The following is a 16,656-nucleotide window of genomic DNA, read 5'->3' as shown; positions in this document are numbered from 1 at the left end:
TGAAGAAGATAGTTATAATTATAGTTTTCCTTAGTTATGATAAAAGATACATATAGAACTTTTGACTCACAAGGATGGGATGGATGATATTTTCTTTAAATCTTGCTAAAATATTGTAACTATGTTCTTATTTGATAACTGTTCTGTTATATACAATTCGACTGTGTTAAAGTTAAGACCTTTCTTTTTGTTTAAACAGAAAAGAGGAGATGTTGGGGAAGTCCTGTTATTTGCCTGTGCACTTGTCAATAAAGTACTGTCTGGCCAATAGAAAACCTAGATAGGAGGGGCTAGGAATCCAGGAGGATTCTGGGTAGGAGAAACACAAGAGAGTCGAGATGTAACGCCATGAGGTAGGACGCCGGAACTATTCTCCGGTAAGAGACATACTTAGATTAACAATTATGGGGTAATTACTTAAAGCAGAGCTAGCCAGTAAGAGATAAGCAAGGCCAACAGCTTCATAATGAATATAGCCTCCTGTGTGTTTATTTGGGACTGATGCGGCTCTAGAACCAGGCTGGCGGGAAGGCATTCTCTCAAGGAAAAAGCTTCCCTTAACAGATCGTGGTGAATGATTGTTTTGATGTGTTCTTGGATCCGATTTGCCAGTATTTTATTGAGTATTTTTGCATCAATGTTCATGAGGGATATTGGTCTGAAGTTCTCTTTCTTAGTTGTATCTTTGTGTGGCTTGGGGATCAAGGTTATTGAAGCCTCATAGAAAGAGTTTGGCAAAGACCCTTCTGATTCTATTGTGTGGAACACTTTGAGAAGAATTGGTATAAGCTGTTCTTTGAATTTCTGGTAGAATTCTGCAGTGAGGCCATCTGGCCCTGGGCTTTTTTTGGTTGGGAGACTTTTGATAACAGCTTCTATTTCCATAGGGGTTATAGGTCTATTTAAATTGCTTATCTGTTCTTGATTTAATTTTGGCAATTGATAGCTGTCCAGGAAGTCATCCATTTCCTTTAAAATTTCGAATTTTGTGGAGTACAGGTTTTCAAAGTATGACCTAATGATTCTCTGGATATCCTCAGAGTCTGTTGTTATGTCCCCCTTTTCATTTCTAATTTTGTTAATTTGCGTGTTCACTCTCTGCTGTTTGGTAAGTTTGGACAAAGGTTTGTCTATCTTGTTGATTTTCTCAAAGAACCAACTCTTCGTTGCATTGATTCTTTGTATTGTTTTCCTGGTTTCTACTTTATTGATTTCAGCCCTCAATTTGATTATTTCCTGGTGTCTACTCCTCCTGGGGGAGTGTGCTTCTTTGTGTTCTAGAGCTTTCAGCTGTGATGTTAATTCTCTGGTATAACTGTTCTCCTGTTTCTTCATGTGAGCACTTAGCGCTATGAACTTCCCCCGTAGCACTGCTTTCAAAGTATCCCATAGGTTTGGGTATGTTGTGTCTTCATTCTCATTGAATTCGAGGAAGTCTTTAATTTCTTTTTTTATTTCCTCTTTGACCCAGGGATGGTGCAGTTGAGCATTATTCAATTTCCATGAGTTTGTAGGTTTTCTGCAATTTGTGTTGTTGTTGAATTCTAAATTTAAAGCATGGTGGTCTGATAAGATGCATGGAGTTATTCCAATTTTTTTGTAGCTGCTGAGGTTTGATATGTTGCCAAGTATGTGGTCGATTTTTGAGAAGGTTCCATGTGGTGGTGAGAAGAAGGTATATTCTTTTTTCTGTTACTTTATATTCTCAGAGCCACAGATGGATGGTGTAACTAATGTTTTTAGCCAAGAAATCACATACCTGTAGTGAAATTGTGTTTGTAATCTAGGAAATATATCTTGGCTACATTAATATACTTGTTATAAGATTTTCTATTTTAGAAAACAAAAAGGAAATGTAGTGCTAATTTGTTTGTAAACTAACAAATAAAGCTTACCAGAAGATCAGAGTGCAGAGCTAAGCCACTAATTAGCCACATACCTAAGCCACTAGTTAGCTAAAGAGGCCAGGTAATGCCTGCCACACCTTTAATACAGACACTAAGCAGGCAGAGATTGTTGGATATCTGTGAGTTCAAGGCCACCCTGTCTTACACAAGAGGGAATAACTCTAAAAGAGAAACAGAGCTCACAAGCTTGCTCCCAGCACTGAAGATGACAAGCCATTTATCCCTGAACTAGGAAAGTGGAAACAGGAGGGATATAGATGGTTAGAGACAAGAATAGAAGTCAGGAGTAGACAAGAGCAGTGCAGTCTCAGGTTTGGTGGGGAGCATTGAAGTCTGAGGATTTCTGAAGACAGGATTGCCTATAGTGATCTGAGGTAGAGGTAAGAGCTATGGGTGCTTTGCATTGATTATCTTCACACAAGATTTACTTGTTAGATTATAAACAAAATATCACTTCATGTAACTTATTTATTCTCTGCATCTAGTAGAGCCAAGAATCTATGCAATCACCTGGAGGTTGGTGGGATAGTGTTTTGAGGAGGTGTGAGGGAGCCACAGTCTGAGTGAGCTCCAGAAGATAAAGTTTCTTCTGAGTTAGTAAAAATGCCACCATCTAGGGGAAAGAGCAGTGCAGGATGAACTTTTTTTTGTATTTTTGTTGTTGTTGTTGTTTTGTTTTTTTGTTTGTTTGCTTGCTTATTAGAATTGGAAGCAGAACTATTTTATTAATGTTTTTATTTTTAAATGTAAATTAGAAACAAGGTTGCTTCACATGTCAATCCCAGGTCCCTCTCCTTCTAATACTTCCACACCCTCCCACCAACCCACCAATTCTCCACTCCCCCAATCACTACTCCTGTTTCCCAGGGAGGGTGAGACACTCCATGGGGATTGTAATAGTCTTTCTTTTCTTCCAGTGCAGTGCCTAGGCCCGCCCCCAATAATCTAGGCCCAAATTCCATATGTGTTCCAGGGATGAGTATTGATCTACTACCCAAGGTCCCATACATTGCCTAGGTCTCCTCACTGACCCCCACATTCAGGGGGTCTGGATCAGTCCCATGCTGAAATCCCAACCCTTACTCTTGGGTTCAATAGCTTGCCCCTGTTCTGGTCAGCTGTTTCTGTGGGTTAAACAAGCCCATTCTTGACCCCTATACTCATCACTCTTACCTCTCTATCACTGGGTTCCTTGGAAACACTGAACTTAACACTAGCAACACTGGACTCTTACAAAAGGGATGGTCACTGACTTCTTTTTTGTTGTATAAATTAGAAACAAACTTGCTTCACATGCCAATCCTGTCTCCCTCTTTTACCCTCCTCTCCTATCCACAATAATCCCCAAAACTCACACAAAATCCCCACTCCTTGCCACAGGGAGCGGGAGGCCCTGCATGGGCATCTCCAAAGCCTGTCTTATCCTCCAGGACAAGGCCTAGGCCCTTCCCCAATTGTCCAGGCTGAGAGTGCATGCCTTCATATGGAATGGTCTGCCAAAGTATATTTGTATGCCAGGAATAAATACTGATCTACTACACAAGACTCCATAAATTGCCGAGGCCTCCTCACTACACCAAAATTTAGGGCATATGTATAAATCCAATGATGGCCTCTCTGACATGAGCCTGGAGTCCATGAGCTAACCCTTGTTCAGGTAATTGTTTCTGTAGTTTTCACCAGGCCATTCATGACCCTTTTTCTTTTCACTCCTCCCTCTCTGCAACTAGATTCCTGGAGTTTGTTCAATGTTTAGCTATGGGTATCTTCTTCAACTTCCATCGGCCACTAGATAAAGATTCTAAGATGGCAGACATGGTAGTTGTCAAAATTATTATAGGGGAAGGGCCTCTCCACAATTCCTCAGATTGCCGGGTGGTGTCATCCTTTGAAATGTCAGGAAGTCTCACTAGTGCCACATCTCTCCTCAAAACTATAATGACTCCCAATATTATGGTATCTCTAATCCTGCTCAATATTCTTTCTCTGACTCAACCTTCCTGTTCCTACATATCTCTTGGGATGACTGACTTCTTGAAACACCTTTTTCTTCTCGAAATCTAAGTTCATTTAGAATCTCTTCAAAAGTATCTAGTGCTAATTTTGGTTTTGGATTCTTCTGGTAGCTATTAGACACTGCCTTTTAAATTTTATGTGTTATTGTTTGGTGCAACCTGAAGCCAGGGAAGATAGTAGTGCAGTTTTAGTTAGCCTGCCTGATTTTACCTGAAGGGCTCAGGCTCACTTTGGACGTCAGATACAGGGATGCAGCATCCTGCTAAATCCAGTTCTGCTCTAGGTTGGCAGGAAACATGTTGGGAGGAGTGAGGAACCTGTCTAGGGCATCCTGACAACTAGCTGTGTGGAAGGCATCCTAAGATATTGGGAGGGACTAGTGAATACTGTTAAGGCCACTCATCTGTAAACAGTAGGTAGCAGGGCTTTGGACTCTGGATAGGTGTACAGGAAGACTGTAGAGTAGAAGCTGGAGGAGTCTCGGTGATTGCCTTCTAATATGCCAAGTGATTGGGGACTGTGAAATTGCAGTATGTAGCCAAAGAGTTAAGTGTCAAGGTCCCAGATAGCAAATACAGGCCTGCCATTTGGAGAGTTGCTGGGTGCTGAAGAAAAGGCAAGATGCTGGCTGGGACTTGAAAACTAACCACAGTCACAGATTTCTCTTCTGGAGTAATGAGAAAGTCATTATTTAACAAGACAGTAGCAGGAAATTCTCCTCTGGGACAAAAGAGTGAAGGGACCCAGGGTGCAATTGATTTCTCTGGATGAAATTTCTCAGAATTTCTTCTATGGGTGAGTAACCCTTATCACAATTTGAGAATATATATACTGGAATAACCATTTTACTGATTTTCATTGTCAAATATTCTTTTAGTATAATCTAGTAGAATTTTTGAATTTATGTGTTGATGCTCCCAAACAGTTCTCTTTGCTTTGTTAGAAAGATTAAAGCTCTTGAAGATAACATTCATCCAAACTCACTTCCATGTTGAACCACATAAAACTATGGACTTGGCATTCCAAATCTGTAAATATAATTGAAACCAAAATAGAGTTCTAGTGAGTTACACAGGTACAGTTATACACAGTGAAATTTAAAATTGAAATTCCTGAGTGCTTGCATGGAGATTCTAGCAGGGCAGTGCAACCTACTCATATCCCCTTGACCGAAGAATGGTCCTCCTCCATTTGGGGAAGTTATTCCTCTTTACCCAAGCACACAGGTTCATGAGGGATGCACATGGAGTGGTGAGGGAGGAAGGGGACACTTGCCTGTGCAGCCAGATCAGCCGAATCAACCCTGACGATCAATAGGGTGACTAATATCACAGCCAGATTATCCTCACATTATAAAATGAAATATTCTTTTTTATTACATTTTCAATTTTTTATTAATTTTTTTTCATACAATATATCCTTTTGTAATTCTGTCCCAACTCTTCCCAGATTCTCCCCATCTCCTTACTACCTTATTGCATGTTCTCCACTATCTCATAAAGCAATGAACTTATATACATAAAAGTACATAAAGAAAAACAAAAAATAAGAAACAAAATATATAAGCAAAAAGCCAATAAGATAAAAAGTGCTCAAATAAAGATATATGAGACTAAATGTCTATAAATAGCATTGAGTTCATTTGTAATGGACACCTAATACTGGGCATGGGACCTACACTGAGTGTGACTAACACACCCAAAGGAGACTCTATTGCAGAAGACTATATTTTTCCTTTGCAAGCAAGTACCAATTACAGATTGCTCCTTGGTTAGGGGTGGAGGACCATGCTATTTTCTGCTTCAGCAGTGGGACCCCATATGACTTTAACCTATGAAGTCCTACGTGTGTGTGTTTCCATATCTCTGTGGATTTATATGTGTATCAGTGAAATTCAGTGTGGCAGCTTCTCAGGAAGCAAAAAATAGATGTCCCATGAGATCCAATTCTACCACTCTTGGTCATATGCCCAAAGGACTCTACATATTACTATAGAGATACATGTTCTTTCATGTTCATTTGAGACCTTGGCACACTGTAATTTAATTTAATTCAACATTCCGAAAAAACATTTTTGAGCGTTTGGCAGCAAACACTTATAATTACCCCACTGGTCAGGCAAAGACTGGTGGATTGAAGTGTTTTCAGGGAGCCTGGTCTCAACAGAGGGTTCAACTTCAGCCAAGTCTACATGCTGAGACGCTGTCTGGGATAAAATAGAAAAGATGAAAAGAAATGTGTGTTTTTGTGCTGAGTTCTTAATTTCTGTTCAGATTAAGTCGTTTACGACCACTGCCCAGCTAAAACAAGCATTTGATATGAGGAAATGTTCAAGGACACCATGTACTACAAGAGATTGAATTATTCTCAGAGAATAATTCAATTAATCCCCCATATCTGCTCATCTGTGGAGCCAGACAAAAAGTCCTAGAAAGTGGAGACAGAGGAGACAGTAGTGATTGTTCCGGTGGGACACAATTCAGTTTTCCCGAATTCTGTTCTACTGGGAATAATTATATAGACTTCCAATGAGAAAGATTTCAGAATTATCCTGCTATAGAAATGAGAAGACTTTCTACATAAGAATTGGTATTAGTTGGAAAATCAATCTTATATGAATATTCATGTGAGTCATGGATAGTACATTTAGGATATTCTTCAAGATATATACTTGCCTAATGCTCAGAAATAGAATAGGCTTTCATTTATAGAAATGATTTTCCTGTGGTTGAGTCCTCCTGAAGTCCAATTATAAGCTGTTGGTTACCAACAATGTATGTGTGCTGCTCTGGAAGACTTCAGGTTATCATGCAGTGCAGACCATTGTTATGCGGCTCTGGAACCAGGCTGGTGGGAAGGCTTCCCTTTACAGCTTTAAACGTTTACAGATTGCCTTGTGATACCAAGGAAGCTAGTCCACATGGTGGAGGCTTTACATTCTTGTCCACATCAAGACTCCTGGCTCTGAGACAGCGTTTTTCCGTATTGATTCAGAGGCTCTTGGACCAGCCTGGCCTTGACCACACAGAGATGCGCCTGCCTCTAGATCCCGAGTGCTGGGATTAAAGGCATGTGCCACCACCGCCCAGATAAACCAAGCATTTGAAATGAGGAAATGTTCAAGGTCACCAAGCACTACAAGAGATTGAATTATTCTCAGAGAAACTGAGCACACACCTTTAATCCCAGCACTGAGGAGGTGGAGACAGAAGGGGTGTGGCTTGGCAGAGGGAGGTATATAATGCAGGAAGAGAGGCAGCTCACCCCATTCAGGCTGAGGATTCTAGACACCGGTTCTCCTCCTTTGTGCCTAAGGATTCACGAGAGGTAAGAAGTCACACTTGGGATTGGGTCTTTGATTCTCTGCCCTTTCAGAATTAACTCTGATTTCTGACTCTGGGTTTACTAAGACTAATTAGTATTCTGGCTACAAAACCTGTTGTTTTAATTTGTGTTTTTGCTAAACCCCAGGAATGTAACTGTGGACATTTTACATGATGAGGGTCAATGTCTGCAGCTTACTTACAGTGCTTTGTACTCAGAAATGACGTTCTAGGATTGCAGCAGTCTAGCATCTGTGGGTGAGAACAGCTTGTTTGAAATCACATCCAAAATTAGCATTTTTGAGTTCCATGCGCATAGTTGTAAACACTAACATTTAACATTGAAATTTTTACCCAGCATTACTTTTTCAACTGAGAAATATGCACTGTCAAGTTAATATAGCGTTCTAAATAGGAATTTGACAGATTGGTGGGAAACAAGTTTTATCCCACCATTGGTGAGGCAAAGACAGCTGGAAGTCAGTGAGATACAGGCTATCCCTTCACTGTATTGATTTCTACTTCAGCCTGGGCTTCATGGTGAGAATATTTCTCTGAAAAGAAAAAGAAAAACAGAAATTTGTGTTTTTGTGCCGGGTCCTTACAGTTACACTCTTGAGCCTGTTTCATGGTACCAGGCCACCGTATTTTCCCAGTTAGAAAAGGAGTTTTAAACAAGCTGGTGTCGACACAGGTCTGTAATCCAATTTTTCCGTATTGTCGTGGTATCTGATTCCAGGTTTTTAAGCACGAATTAGAATTCTGGAGAACACGAGGTCTGATTCCGAGACCACCATGGCCAACAAAATGGATATGTCTTTGGATGACATCATTAAGCTGAACCGGAGCAAGCAAGGCAGTCGCGGCAAAGGCCAGGGCTGGAGCAGTGCCGGCTGCCAGGGCCGCCACGGTGGTGCCAGGCGGGCCCCTGTGTGGGCGAATCGACGCAGCTGGTCTCTGAAGAACCGGCCTACCATGAGTGGTGGCTCTGCAGGAGGAGGCAGGAACCGGCCGGCTCCGTACAGCAGGCCTATACAACTTCCCAACAAGGGGCAGCATGACCGATTCGACAGCCGCTTCTGTGGTGGAGCCAGCTTGGAGATGGGCGGAAAGCTGTTGGTGTCAAACCTTGACTGCGGGGTGTCAGACGCGGATATTCTGGAACTCTTCTCAGTGTTTGGAACACTGAAGACAGCAGCTGTGCACTACGATCGCTCCGGACGAAGTTTAGGGACAGCCCAAGTGCACTTTCGACAGAAGGCAGATGCTCTGAAGGCTATGAAACAGTACAATGGTGTCCCTTTAGATGGCCGCCCCATGAACATTCAGCTTGTGACATCACAGACTGACTCACAAAGAAAACCCGCACAGAGAATGATCAGAGGTTCCATGAGTAGAAACCATGGCTCATGGTGTTTTGGTGGCGGTCTCATCCGGAGAGGGACCCGTGGAGGCAGCCCTGGAAGAGGTAGAGGAGGTTCGAGCAGGAACTCCAAGGAGCCCTTTTCTGCCGAGCAGTTGGATGCACAGCTGGATGAGTACAATGCACAGATGGACACCAGTTAAACAGCCGGGCAAATCCACAGAAGTAACAGGACCCAGAAGCTTCGTCCGTAATCCCTCGAGGGAGGGTTGGCAACTGGACTGTGCACACAATGGGGGATTTCTTTTTCGTTTGTCTCTCTCTCTCTCTCTCTCTCTCTCTCTCTCTCTCTCTCTCTCTCTCTCTCTCTTTTCCCTGTTTTAAAATGGGATCTAAAAACTCATGTAAAGGCTTTCTTCCCCTCTTTTTTTAATTCTGAAACCGACCTGTTTTGTACCGAGTCACTTTGGCGATCAGTTTTACTGGTGACTGTTGTGGAGAAGGTGGCACGTTCACCTTTGCCATAATAAACTAGAATTGTGTGTAGGAAAGAAAATAAAAAGAGAATTCTGGCTTCAAAACCTATTGTGTTTTTGTTTGTTGTGAGCTGACACCTAGTGGTGAGACTCTGTAATTCCCACAAGAGGAGGGTCAATGGCTGCAGCCTGCTCAGGGGGGGATTTTTACAGAGAATGGATGTGGCCGAGTTGTAGCAGTCTGCTTTGTGTGGGTGAGAAGTGTTTCCTTGCTGCCTCCCTTGCTCCTCCTGAGGGTTTCTTGGGAAATTACTTGTTAAGTGTATTTCTTTCAGGCAGATTTTCATTAAATTTGGTCTACAACAAATTAAGTAATTCATTTTATGTGCTTTTGTGATCCCAAACATTCAGTTCCATTTCTGCTCCTGAGGTTTGACTGGGAAGTGATTGGAAGTGGCATTCAAGTTACACTCACTGAAGAGCTGGTTTCTAGTGATTTTCCATGCTATGCCTGTTTATGTCAAATGGGGAATCACTTGTAGAGTCCTATAACTTTAACTACTCGTGTAGACTTCTGTGTTAACAATCCAGGCATTTTCCTTGTGAATGATCTCTTTCTCATGTTGGGGGCAATCAATCCCCCAGTTCTGCGCACCTGCGGAGCCAGACAAAAAGTCCTAGAAAGTGGAGAAGGAGGAGACGGTAGAGAATGATCCTGTGGGACACAATTCAGTTTTCCCGCATTCTGTTCTACTAGGAATAATTCTATAGACTTCCAACGAGAAAGATCTCAGAATTATCCTGCTATAGCTATGAGAAGACTTTCTATATATAAAAATTGCTACTAGTGGGAAAATCAATCTTATATGGATATTCATGTGAGTCATGCATTGTACATTTAGGTTCTCCTTCAAGATATATCCTTGCCTAATGCTCAGAAACAGGCTAGGCTTTCAGATGCAGACATGACTTTCCTGTGGTTGATTCCTCCTGAAGTCCAATTATAAGCTGTTGGTTACCACCAATGTCTGTGTGCTGCTCTTGCAGCCTTCAGGCTATCACGCAGTGCAGACCATTGTTATGGTTCATAATTTTCATACCTGGGAAGGGCACTTGGCTTTATGTTGGGCGAAGTCTTGTGTATTTGTCGATAAGAACTGTTGGCCAATAGCAAAGCAAGATAGGTGGGACTAGGAATCAAGGAGGACTCTGTGAAGGAGAAACACAGATTTCAAGATATTAGGCCATGGTTTAGGACGCCCGTAAAGTTCTCCTGTAAGAGAAATAATTCGATTATCAATTATGGGATAAAAACTTTTGTCAGGGCTAGCCAGTAGGAAACATACAAGGGCAACAGCCTCATAATTAATGTAGCCTCCTGTGTATTTATTTGGCCCTGATGCCGCTCTGAAACCAGGCTGGCGGGAAGGCTTCCCTTTACAGCTTTAAAAGTTTACAGATTGCCTTATGATACCAAGGAAGCTGGTCACAATCGTGGAGGCTTTAAATTCTTGTGCACATCAAGACTCCTGGCTCTGAGACAGGGTTTTCCTGTATGGATTTGGAGGCTCTCGGACCAGCCTGGCCTCGACCTCACAGAGATCCTCCTGCCTCTCGCTCCCGAGTGCTGGGATTAAAGGCGTGTGCCACCACCGCCCAGATAAACCAAGCATTTGAAATGAGGAAATGTTCAAGGTCACCAAGCACTACAAGAGATTGAATTATTCTCAGAGAAACTGAGCACACACCTTTAATCCCAGCACTGAGGAGGTGGAGACAGAAGGGGTGTGGCTTGGCAGAGGGAGGTATATAATGCAGGAAGAGAGCCAGCTCACCCCATTCAGTCTGAGGATTCTAGACACCGGTTCTCCTCCTTTGTGCCTAAGGATTCACGAGAGGTAAGAAGTCACACTTGGGATTGGGTCTTTGATTCTCTGCCCTTTCAGAATTAACTCTGATTTCTGACTCTGGGTTTACTAAGACTAATTAGTATTCTGGCTACAAAACCTGTTGTTTTAATTTGTGTTTTTGCTAAACCCCAGGAATGTAACTGTGGACATTTTACATGATGAGGGTCAATGTCTGCAGCTTACTTACAGTGCTTTGTACTCAGAAATGATGTTCTAGGATTGCAGCAGTCTAGCATCTGTGGGTGAGAACAGCTTGTTTGAAATCACATCCAAAATTAGCATTTTTGAGTTCCATGCGCATAGTTGTAAACACTAACATTTAACATTGAAATTTTTACCCAGCATTACTTTTTCAACTGAGAAATATGCACTGTCAAGTTAATATAGCGTTCTAAATAGGAATTTGACAGATTGGTGGGAAACAAGTTTTATCCCACCATTGGTGAGGCAAAGACAGCTGGAAGTCAGTGAGATACAGGCTATCCCTTCACTGTATTGATTTCTACTTCAGCCTGGGCTTCATGGTGAGAATATTTCTCTGAAAAGAAAAAGAAAAACAGAAATTTGTGTTTTTGTGCCGGGTCCTTACAGTTACACTCTTGAGCCTGTTTCATGGTACCAGGCCACCGTATTTTCCCAGTTAGAAAAGGAGTTTTAAACAAGCTGGTGTCGACACAGGTCTGTAATCCAATTTTTCCGTGTTGTCGTGGTATCTGATTCCAGGTTTTTAAGCACGAATTAGAATTCTGGAGAACACGAGGTCTGATTCCGAGACCACCATGGCCAACAAAATGGATATGTCTTTGGATGACATCATTAAGCTGAACCGGAGCAAGCAAGGCAGTCGCGGCAAAGGCCAGGGCTGGAGCAGTGCCGGCTGCCAGGGCCGCCACGGTGGTGCCAGGCGGGCCCCTGTGTGGGCGAATCGACGCAGCTGGTCTCTGAAGAACCGGCCTACCATGAGTGGTGGCTCTGCAGGAGGAGGCAGGAACCGGCCGGCTCCGTACAGCAGGCCTATACAACTTCCCAACAAGGGGCAGCATGACCGATTCGACAGCCGCTTCTGTGGTGGAGCCAGCTTGGAGATGGGCGGAAAGCTGTTGGTGTCAAACCTTGACTGCGGGGTGTCAGACGCGGATATTCTGGAACTCTTCTCAGTGTTTGGAACACTGAAGACAGCAGCTGTGCACTACGATCGCTCCGGACGAAGTTTAGGGACAGCCCAAGTGCACTTTCGACAGAAGGCAGATGCTCTGAAGGCTATGAAACAGTACAATGGTGTCCCTTTAGATGGCCGCCCCATGAACATTCAGCTTGTGACATCACAGACTGACTCACAAAGAAAACCCGCACAGAGAATGATCAGAGGTTCCATGAGTAGAAACCATGGCTCATGGTGTTTTGGTGGCGGTCTCATCCGGAGAGGGACCCGTGGAGGCAGCCCTGGAAGAGGTAGAGGAGGTTCGAGCAGGAACTCCAAGGAGCCTCTTTCTGCCGAGCAGTTGGATGCACAGCTGGATGAGTACAATGCACAGATGGACACCAGTTAAACAGCCGGGCAAATCCACAGAAGTGACAGGACCCAGAAGCTTCGTCCGTAATCCCTCGAGGGAGGGTTGGCAACTGGACTGTGCACACAATGGGGGATTTCTTTTTCGTTTGTCTCTCTCTCTCTCTCTCTCTCTCTCTCTCTCTCTCTCTCTCTCTCTCTTTTCCCTGTTTTAAAATGGGATCTAAAAACTCATGTAAAGGCTTTCTTCCCCTCTTTTTTTAATTCTGAAACCGACCTGTTTTGTACCGAGTCACTTTGGCGATCAGTTTTACTGGTGACTGTTGTGGAGAAGGTGGCATGTTCACCTTTGCCATAATAAACTAGAATTGTGTGTAGGAAAGAAAATAAAAAGAGAATTCTGGCTTCAAAACCTATTGTGTTTTTGTTTGTTGTGAGCTGACACCTAGTGGTGAGACTGTGTAATTCCCACAAGAGGAGGGTCAATGGCTGCAGCCTGCTCAGGGGGGGATTTTTACAGAGAATGGATGTGGCCGAGTTGCAGCAGTCTGCTTTGTGTGGGTGAGAAGTGTTTCCTTGCTGCCTCCCTTGCTCCTCCTGAGGGTTTCTTGGGAAATTACTTGTTAAGTGTATTTCTTTCAGGCAGATTTTCATTAAATTTGGTCTACAACAAATTAAGTAATTCATTTTATGTGCTTTTGTGATCCCAAACATTCAGTTCCATTTCTGCTCCTGAGGTTTGACTGGGAAGTGATTGGAAGTGGCATTCAAGTTACACTCACTGAAGAGCTGGTTTCTAGTGATTTTCCATGCTATGCCTGTTTATGTCAAATGGGGAATCACTTGTAGAGTCCTATAACTTTAACTACTCGTGTAGACTTCTGTGTTAACAATCCAGGCACTTTCCTTGTGAATGATCTCTTTCTCATGTTGGGGGCAATCAATCCCCCAGTTCTGCGCACCTGCGGAGCCAGACAAAAAGTCCTAGAAAGTGGAGAGGGAGGAGACGGTAGAGAATGATCCTGTGGGACACAATTCAGTTTTCCCGCATTCTGTTCTACTAGGAATAATTCTATAGACTTCCAACGAGAAAGATCTCAGAATTATCCTGCTATAGCTATGAGAAGACTTTCTATATATAAAAATTGCTACTAGTGGGAAAATCAATCTTATATGGATATTCATGTGAGTCATGCATTGTACATTTAGGTTCTCCTTCAAGATATATCCTTGCCTAATGCTCAGAAACAGGCTAGGCTTTCAGATGCAGACATGACTTTCCTGTGGTTGATTCCTCCTGAAGTCCAATTATAAGCTGTTGGTTACCACCAATGTCTGTGTGCTGCTCTTGCAGCCTTCAGGCTATCACGCAGTGCAGACCATTGTTATGGTTCATAATTTTCATACCTGGGAAGGGCACTTGGCTTTATGTTGGGCGAAGTCTTGTGTATTTGTCGATAAGAACTGTTGGCCAATAGCAAAGCAAGATAGGTGGGACTAGGAATCAAGGAGGACTCTGTGAAGGAGAAACACAGATTTCAAGATATTAGGCCATGGTTTAGGACGCCCGTAAAGTTCTCCTGTAAGAGAAATAATTCGATTATCAATTATGGGATAAATACTTTTGTCAGGGCTAGCCAGTAGGAAACATACAAGGGCAACAGCCTCATAATTAATGTAGCCTCCTGTGTATTTATTTGGCCCTGATGCCGCTCTGAAACCAGGCTGGCGGGAAGGCTTCCCTTTACAGCTTTAAAAGTTTACAGATTGCCTTATGATACCAAGGAAGCTGGTCACAATGGTGGAGGCTTTAAATTCTTGTGCACATCAAGACTCCTGGCTCTGAGACAGGGTTTTCCTGTATGGATTTGGAGGCTCTCGGACCAGCCTGGCCTCGACCTCACAGAGATCCTCCTGCCTCTCGCTCCCGAGTGCTGGGATTAAAGGCGTGTGCCACCACCGCCCAGATAAACCAAGCATTTGAAATGAGGAAATGTTCAAGGTCACCAAGCACTACAAGAGATTGAATTATTCTCAGAGAAACTGAGCACACACCTTTAATCCCAGCACTGAGGAGGTGGAGACAGAAGGGGTGTGGCTTGGCAGAGGGAGGTATATAATGCAGGAAGAGAGCCAGCTCACCCCATTCAGTCTGAGGATTCTAGACACCGGTTCTCCTCCTTTGTGCCTAAGGATTCACGAGAGGTAAGAAGTCACACTTGGGATTGGGTCTTTGATTCTCTGCCCTTTCAGAATTAACTCTGATTTCTGACTCTGGGTTTACTAAGACTAATTAGTATTCTGGCTACAAAACCTGTTGTTTTAATTTGTGTTTTTGCTAAACCCCAGGAATGTAACTGTGGACATTTTACATGATGAGGGTCAATGTCTGCAGCTTACTTACAGTGCTTTGTACTCAGAAATGATGTTCTAGGATTGCAGCAGTCTAGCATCTGTGGGTGAGAACAGCTTGTTTGAAATCACATCCAAAATTAGCATTTTTGAGTTCCATGCGCATAGTTGTAAACACTAACATTTAACATTGAAATTTTTACCCAGCATTACTTTTTCAACTGAGAAATATGCACTGTCAAGTTAATATAGCGTTCTAAATAGGAATTTGACAGATTGGTGGGAAACAAGTTTTATCCCACCATTGGTGAGGCAAAGACAGCTGGAAGTCAGTGAGATACAGGCTATCCCTTCACTGTATTGATTTCTACTTCAGCCTGGGCTTCGTGGTGAGAATATTTCTCTGAAAAGAAAAAGAAAAACAGAAATTTGTGTTTTTGTGCCGGGTCCTTACAGTTGCACTCTTGAGCCTGTTTCATGGTACCAGGCCACCTTATTTTCCCAGTTAGATAAGGAGATTTAAACAAGCTGGTGTCGACACAGGTCTGTAATCCAATTTTTCAGTATTGTGCTGGTATCTGATTCCAGGTTTTTAAGCACGAATTAGAATTCTGGAGAACACGAGGTCTGATTCCGAGACCACCATGGCCAACAAAATGGATATGTCTTTGGATGACATCATTAAGCTGAACCGGAGCAAGCAAGGCAGTCGCGGCAAAGGCCAGGGCTGGAGCAGTGCCGGCTGCCAGGGCCGCCACGGTGGTGCCAGGCGGTCCCCTGTGTGGGCGAATCGACGCAGCTGGTCTCTGAAGAACCGGCCTACCATGAGTGGTGGCTCTGCAGGAGGAGGCAGGAAACGGCCGGTTCCCTATAGCAGGCCTATACAACTTTTCAACAAGTGGCAACATGAGCAATTCGATAGCCACTTCTGTGGTGGAGGGAGCAAGGGGATGGGCGGAAAGCTGTTTGTGTCAAATCTTGACTGCAGCTGTCAGAAGCGTATATTCAGGAACTCTTCTGAGAGTTTGGAACACTGAAGACACTGTGCACTACGATCGCTCCGGAGGAAGTTTAGGGACAGCCCAGTTGCACTTTCGACAGAAGGCAGATGATCTGAAGGCTATGAAACAGTACAATGGTGTCCCTTTAGGCGGTTGCCCCATGATCATTCAACTTGTCCTATCACAGAGTGACTCACAAAGAAATCCTGTACAGAGAATGAACAGAGGAAACATGAGGAGGAACCATGGCTCAGGGTGTTTTGGTGGTAGCCTCATCCAGAGAGGGAACCATGCAGGCAGCCATTTTGAGGTAGAGGTAGGAGCAGGAACTCAAAGCAGCATCTTTCTGCCGAGGAGTTGGATGCACAGCTGGATGAGTACAAATGCACAGATGGACACCAGTTAAACAACCGGGCAAATCCACAGAAGTGACAGGACCCAGAAGCTTTGTCTGTAATCCCTCGAGGGAGGCCTGGCAACTGGACTGTGCACACAATGGTGGATTTCTTTTTCGTTCTTCTCTCTCTCTCACTCTCTCTCTTTTTCCCTCTTTTAAAATGGGATCTAAAAACTCATGTAAAGGCTTTATTCCCTCTCTTTTTAATTCGGAAACAGACCTGTTTTGTACCGAGTTATTTTGGCGATCAGTTTTACTGGTTTCTGTTGTGCAGAAGTTGGCATGTTCACCTTTGCCATAATAAACAAGAATTGAGTGTAGGAAACAAAATATAAAGAGATTTCTGGCAACAAACCTATTGTGTTTTAATTTGTTGTTAGCTGACACCTAGTGGTGAGACT

General features: G+C 43.3%; 2 protein-coding genes and 1 long non-coding RNA gene across 4 annotated transcripts; 2 read left to right on the top strand and 1 right to left on the bottom strand.

Moving 5' to 3' along the window:
• Positions 1-7,198: 7,198 nt before the first annotated feature.
• On the top strand, positions 7,199-9,190 carry LOC121138418 (THO complex subunit 4-like). Its single transcript, XM_040741118.1, has 2 exons — positions 7,199-7,250; positions 7,986-9,190. Exon 2 carries the CDS (start codon positions 8,042-8,044, stop codon positions 8,810-8,812), a length of 771 nt encoding a protein of 256 aa, XP_040597052.1. The 5' UTR covers positions 7,199-7,250; positions 7,986-8,041; the 3' UTR covers positions 8,813-9,190.
• LOC121138419 lies at positions 7,451-15,307 on the bottom strand. Of its 2 annotated transcripts, XR_005875442.1 has the most exons (5): positions 14,910-15,307; positions 13,913-14,021; positions 11,183-11,231; positions 10,186-10,294; positions 7,451-7,498 (listed from the first exon to the last, which is right to left on the bottom strand). It is a non-coding gene; the product is annotated as an uncharacterized LOC121138419 (long non-coding RNA). The 2 variants fall into 2 exon arrangements; XR_005875441.1 differs by lacking the exon at positions 7,451-7,498 and having other exon boundaries at positions 9,763-10,294.
• Positions 10,818-12,917, top strand: LOC121138417 (THO complex subunit 4-like). Its single transcript, XM_040741117.1, has 2 exons — positions 10,818-10,983; positions 11,719-12,917. Exon 2 carries the CDS (start codon positions 11,775-11,777, stop codon positions 12,543-12,545), a length of 771 nt encoding a protein of 256 aa, XP_040597051.1. The 5' UTR covers positions 10,818-10,983; positions 11,719-11,774; the 3' UTR covers positions 12,546-12,917.
• Positions 15,308-16,656: the final 1,349 nt, after the last annotated feature.

This window comes from Mesocricetus auratus, unplaced genomic scaffold (genome assembly GCF_017639785.1).
Source record: "Mesocricetus auratus isolate SY011 unplaced genomic scaffold, BCM_Maur_2.0 contig_2510_pilon_obj, whole genome shotgun sequence".
Lineage (NCBI taxonomy): Eukaryota > Metazoa > Chordata > Mammalia > Rodentia > Cricetidae > Mesocricetus > Mesocricetus auratus.
Note: the sequence above shows the minus strand (reverse complement) of the source record. Positions and strands in the feature narration are given on the sequence as shown.

Coding starts and splice junctions, on each gene's coding strand:
- LOC121138418 (XM_040741118.1), top strand. CDS start 8,042: ATGGCCAACAAAATGGATATGTCTTTGGATGACATCATTAAGCTGAAC.
- LOC121138417 (XM_040741117.1), top strand. CDS start 11,775: ATGGCCAACAAAATGGATATGTCTTTGGATGACATCATTAAGCTGAAC.